The sequence below is a fragment of the Physeter macrocephalus genome, chromosome 5 (genome assembly GCF_002837175.3).
Source record: "Physeter macrocephalus isolate SW-GA chromosome 5, ASM283717v5, whole genome shotgun sequence".
In the NCBI taxonomy this organism is placed as follows: Eukaryota; Metazoa; Chordata; class Mammalia; order Artiodactyla; family Physeteridae; genus Physeter; species Physeter macrocephalus.
This window is the reverse complement of record NC_041218.1, coordinates 6,496,738-6,502,916: the sequence shown is the minus strand read 5'-3', so window position 1 is coordinate 6,502,916 and position 6,179 is coordinate 6,496,738. Positions and strand designations below refer to the sequence as shown.

At 45.0% G+C, this 6,179-nt stretch overlaps 1 protein-coding gene across 1 annotated transcript; it reads right to left on the bottom strand.

Annotated features, from left to right (window-relative positions):
* Positions 1-4,559: 4,559 nt before the first annotated feature.
* Positions 4,560-5,451, bottom strand: LOC102974934 (GTPase IMAP family member 7-like). Its single transcript, XM_024127407.1, is given in 2 exon segments — positions 4,560-5,357; positions 5,359-5,451. Coding segments are annotated over 2 exon segments (891 nt in total).
* Positions 5,452-6,179: the final 728 nt, after the last annotated feature.

The window sequence follows — 6,179 nt, the reverse complement described above, 5'->3', positions numbered from 1 at the left end:
ACACACACACACACAGACACACACACACACACAGACACACACACACACACAGACACACACACACACACAGACACACACACAGACACAGACACACACACACACACACACACACCTACTGTGGTGCTCAGCCCCCAGCCTGTTCCCAGCCTCTTCTGCTTTCAGGTCTTATCGTTTCTGAGGATTAGCACCTCTGTGGAGGAATTTGCTTCAGAGGTTAATTTATTCTGGACACTGGGCCATGATTTCCTTTTCCAAGAGAGGGAGGACACTTCAGGGAGCAGGCAGACTGTTAAGCTAGGGTGGTTAGAGATGGTTGCAAGGCCCCCTTTCCTGTAAATGTGACCCGCTGCCAGTGAGACACACTCACACAATGACAGGAACTTGAATTCCTACCTGGAGAACTATACTGGGGTTAACAAAGGGGAGTGTATTAACTCCAAAAGCCCTTGTTCTACTGCATTAAGATATATAAGGGCTTTTTTCTAGCCTTTCCCTAAAATCGTCTCCGCTCTTCCTACTAATACATTAGATCTTCGCTCACTGCGTGTCACCACAGCACTCATTACGCCTGTGAGTGGCTTTAGGGCTTTTCCGTCAGCTCAGCGTTGCTGGTTTTCCCCGTGAGGCCCCTCAGTGTTGGACTTTCCCATTGTCACCTCAGGACTTGTGCCTTCTGTTAATACACAAGTAGAGTGAAAAGAACACGGGTTGAGGTCAGAAGATAAAGACTGTGGACATCAGGCTGCCACTGATGACAGACTCATAAGGCCTCTGAGCATCATTTGTTCATGGTTAAAATTAGGGTTGTGGGGCTTCCCTGGTGGCGCAGTGGTTGAGAGCCCGCCTGCCGATGCAGGGGACGCGGGTTCGTGCCCCGGTCCGGGAAGATCCCACGTGCCGCGGAGCGGCTGGGCCCGTGAGCCATGGCCGCTGGGCCTGCGCGTCCGGAGCCTGTGCTCCGCAACGGGAGAGGCCACAACAGTGAGAGGCCCGCGTACCGCAAAAAAAAAAAAAACAAAAAAAACAATGGAGATAAGCGAATTTTCAAAAATATAAATTGCTTCATGGAGAAGGATAACTAGAAAAGTGGTAAAGCTGATGATGGTGACACTGTTGATATTATTTGCCTTCATCACCATCTTCTGCAACATGGTAATTTGGGGATTCCAAAGCCTGGAGAAAGCAATCCAAATTAGAAGAAATTTTTAGGAAATAGATAGAATACCACTGATCATGGAATGGGACATTGTAGAATGTGTTCCACGGCTCTGTGATGAGAACTCCCATACCTTGGTTTGGGACCAGGAACAGCCGTGGGAGAACTCTCTAGAACATCTGGCTTATCTTTTCATCCTCCTTTCTGCACTTCTGTTCCTGATGGCAACACCTCATCTCCCAATCTTCAGCCCTGAAAACCCAGAGCTCACAAGCTCTCTTTTGGTATCCTGGTTCCCAAAGAGAGAGGGCGTGGAAACCATTGTTAGGGCACCTGAGGTAGCCTTTCTAGAAAGAGATGGCTCTGGAAGAGAGAGGGAGCCTGGTCTGGAGGTCCTGAGGCTTTGATCAGAACAACTTGGATGTTGAGGCCAGGAACGGACCTTAATACATTATTTGAACCTCAGTTCAGGAAGTCCTGGGGACCTGGCGCCGTGAGAGGAGAGGAGGCCCGGGGGACTGTGTGGCAGGCAAGGGGTCCTGGTTAGACTGTCAGGTGGGAGGGATGGGGCGTGGGTGCAGTGGGGGCAGCCCAGAGAACAGGATCCACGCTCAAGACCAGCATTTCTCACCTTACAATTTTTTGCCCGCGGCTACTCTTTGTCGGCAAGTTTATATCTCATAAGGGACACTGAGGCCATGGTGTCAACACAAAACAGTCCTCATGAGCAAGGTGCTTCCTGCAGTAGTCAGTGTAAAGCCATGCCTCTGCTCAGAGACAGGACTGGCTCTGTCCATGCCACCCCATCCCTCCCCTTTCCATTTCATCCCATTTTATCGCATTCCTTCATACAGCTCTTCACCAGGCACCTTCTGTGTGTTCAGCTCTGTGTAGTGGTGTTTGTAAAAGAAGACCTCAGTCTAGGGGAGTGGATGAGTCTCATCCACAGGACATAAATACAGGATAAAATAAAGCAGCAATACATGTAAAGCCCCAGAATGCATGGAACAGAACTCAAGGGCTAGGGGAGGAGAACAGCAGGAAGCTGGCCCATATTACAGGGGACGGGCGGGCGAGGTGAAAAGGCAGCTGATGGTTCTTCAGGGAGCAGGGCCCTGCTGGCGGCTCTGAGAATCTCAGACTTGAATCCCCCTTCCCTTCCTTTCTGCACATCACCCTGCCCTGGCCCTGCAGGAGGGGCTGAAGGGAAAGCACCCCAGTTAGAACAGCTGTGAAGTTCAAGTCAGTGTTGTGTGAATAAACCAGGGCCTCCACCCCTTCCCACACTGTGTATGTCCTTGAACTACATCTAGGTCTTCTTCTAATTTATAAACTTCTCACTGAAATTTTAAAGATACATCTGAATTCAGGGAATTCGTGTTTTATCAGAAATCAGAGCAGAGTAGTTTGTAATTCCCCTAATGAATGAAACTATATTGAGAACTGAATAACAATGAAACAATCAAAACTTTTGGACTAAGCTACAGCAGTATTTAGAGGGAAATTCATAATCTTAAATACGTATACTTGAAAATAAAAGCAAAAGAATTAAAAAGGAGAGCAGAGTAAAACCAAAGAACACAGAAGAAAGGAGATAATAAAGAAAGGAACAGAAATTATTGAAATATAAAAGAGCACAAATGAGCATATCAAAATTTAAAAACTAAAGCTGATTCTTTAGAATGACTAATAAAGTTCTGCTAATACAGATCAAAATAAAAAAGAGAGTGAACACAATAAAAATACTAAGCATTAAAAAAAAGAATGTAACTATATATTCAAAGGAGATTTTAAAAATTTTAAGAGAATTCCATGAATAAATTTATGCCAATAAATTTGAAAATATAGATGAATGGATAATAAAAAAAGATAAATAAATAAACTATAGAATTTCAAGTAACAAAGAAAACAATGGCATTATTAATCCCATGGGAAGAAATACTTTCTTGCTATTTCCCAAACTGTATCCTTTAAATATTTGATTCCTTTAAAATGTTTTAGGAATATAGACCTACTGTAAACAAGACCAATGTGTTAAGAACCCTACCAGAGACTACGCATCCATAGTCAACAATTACTTTATTTTAACAAGGTTTTGTTTTGTTTTGTCAGATTATTACCAACACTCAAATCTGTCCCCTTTCAGCTAAGGCACGCGATCTAACCCTCTTTCCCCTTCTCACAATACATCTGGAACTCTTCCGGTAGCACACACCTTAGAGTGAGGGATGTCAAAAGAGAATTAGTCTGTTTATTTTATGGCTACCTCTTACAGCTTTACCATTGACCCTAATCAGCAGACTGGGGCATTTTTGAAACCTAAAATTCATTCCCAGGTCAAGCTGTGATCCCAGAAAGCAGTCAAAAGTTTTACTGCAGGCACACCGCAGGCTTGGCATGACAAGACTCCTACACAGGTATATTGTACTGGTCATATCTGAGAGCCCCTGATGCCTGTGGCTGGACCTTGGGTTGGAGGTGGCGCTGCTCAGATCGGACCAGGCAGAGAGGGATCCAGGAGACAAATTCCCTCATCTAGTTCTCTAGCTCCCACAGATCCTCTGCTGGCCGCCCCACTGGTGGGGCCCGAGAGAGAGACAGAGAACAATGGAGCCCACTGATGTGGTCCCCGGCAGGGCCAAAGAAGGACCGAAAAGGGAAGAGAGTGGATCTGCAGGGGGAACTGGAACATTTCTGACACAGAGCTATTTGAATTTATAGGCAGGAGAATTTTAAGTTGGCACCTAGCAAAGGAAAGCGGAGAAAAATAGGAGACTTGGGCAATTGTTTTTTGAAATGGGCCTTTGGAATTATTGTTTATTGGAGGATATTACAAATGTTATTATTTGTTCATTTGTTGAATGAACAATATACTGAAATAGATCAAAGGATCTATAGTAAAAAGTAAGTTTCCTCTCACCCTGATCCCCAGAATCTGAAGTTCTTTTCTCCAGCGGCCACTGCAGTGGCCAGTATTTAAAGATATATTTTGTATATATGCATAAACAAACATACATCTTGTACTAGTTATCCACTGCTGTGTAACAAATTACCCCAAAACTTAGTAGCTTGAAACAACAAACATTTATCAACTCATCTCTCAGAAACCAGAGAACAACGCTGCTGGGGTAACTGGATAATTTACTGACAGTTACGAAATGCTCACAAGGGGCCTGTGTAATGTGCTTCACAGGTAGTGTCAACACTCAATACGGGATGCGTTTCGGCCTTCAAATTCCTTCCATTTGAGTCTTAAGACCATGCCCAGTGAACAAGGGCTCAAACTTAGCAATTTTGTAATTTCTTAAATTTGTTGGTGTTTGTAGGGGGGGCAGGCATGGAGAGTGCTTGGGAGTGAGCTGGAGAGATGCTTCACTAACCATAGTAAATTGCAAAAAAATAGTTACTTCTTGAACAAATGAAATACTTTTAAAAGCAAATTCATATCTCCATCATGTTTATGGCTAAAAATATTGTTTGGGGCCTCCTCCCTAACATTTCTTAGTTTTTCTTCGTATTCCATCTTTAGTAATTTAATTTTTCTCTCTTTTTCCTGCATACTCTTCTTGCATGCCTGAGCACACTCCTCTCCCACTTTTTGGATTTCTATTTCTAACTGATCAGCGTAGATTTTCTTCAAGACTTCCTTCCGCTTTCTCAGCTCTTCCTCTGTGTCCTTGTATATGGCGTCGGAAAAGTGAGCCCCCTGGTTGTTCTGCACCATCTCCTCTATCAGCTCCACCAGCTCCCGCACCTGAGCTTCCTTCTCAGCCTGCTCTGTACTCCTGTTACTGAAGGTACAGCAGCGGTCTCCACACTCCTTGAGGATGCTTCGCAGCTTTACATCTGCACCCCGCACAAAGTCGCTTAAGCTGTGGTCCTCCAGTTCATCTTCGCGAGTGAACAAGGTGATCATGTGCTTCATGGCAGCTTCCCCAAACACAGCCTTGATCAACGCCGCGGTTTTCTGCTCTTCCTTCGTGTAGCGGCCCAGCTGCACGACCAAGACGCTGGCGTGAGGCCCGGGGCAGGAGGCGAGGACACAGCGTCTGATTTCCTTGCACAAGGTGCTCAGGCTCTCTTCGTTGTCGAAGAGCCCTGGGGTGTCAACACCGAGAAGGTCTCTCCCCTTCCATTTCCGGGATGCTTTCTGACAAGTTTTGGTAACAGCTTCGGCAGAAATCCTAAAGTCAAACACTTTTTCCCCCAAAGATGGTGTTTCCTGTGGCACTTTTCCCACTTCCAGTCTTCCCGACAAGCAGGATCCTCAGAGCTTTGTCCTGGGATTGTGCCATGTCCACATCAGAGGCTGTGTCCACATCAGCTGTGTCCACATCAGAGGCTGCGGATTGTAGGCAACTCAGCTATGGTTCACAAAGGAACGAAAAAATGTATTTAGGTAAAGTTGAAACCATTCCCAACCCTTCCTTATTTCTTACTCACCTGTATATATAAATCATTCCAAGTTTTCTAAGTCAGGTGAAGTTATATTTTACGTAGGATACTCTCCCTGATATCTTCTACTTACCATTCTAGTTCCCATCGCATCCGCTCTTGTGTTGCTGTGATGAAAGCAGCGCTTGCCCTGTTAAAATCTGGGTTGTTTTTAAACTGCTTTTTTCCATTTAACAAAATAATATACATTTTGTTGTAGAACAGGTCCAAGTTTGTTTAGGGTATCAAATGTGAGGAATCCCGGTGGAAGCAGTTAGCATCCCATCCTATGCAAGAATGCTCATTAAAAAGCACGATCAGGGACTTCCCTGGTTGTCCAGTGGTTAAGAATCCGCCTTCCAAGGCAGGGGACACGGGTTCGATCCCTGGTCTGGGAACTAAGATCCCACATGCCGAGGGGCAACTAAGCCTGTGCGCCACGACTACCGATCCCATGCGCTCTCCACAACTAGAGAGAAGCCCGCACTCCGCAGCAAAGATCCCTCGTGCCATAACAAAGGCCCGACGCAGCCAAAAATAAAACAAATAAATGAATAAATATTTTTTTTTTTTAAAAAAGCCCAACAAT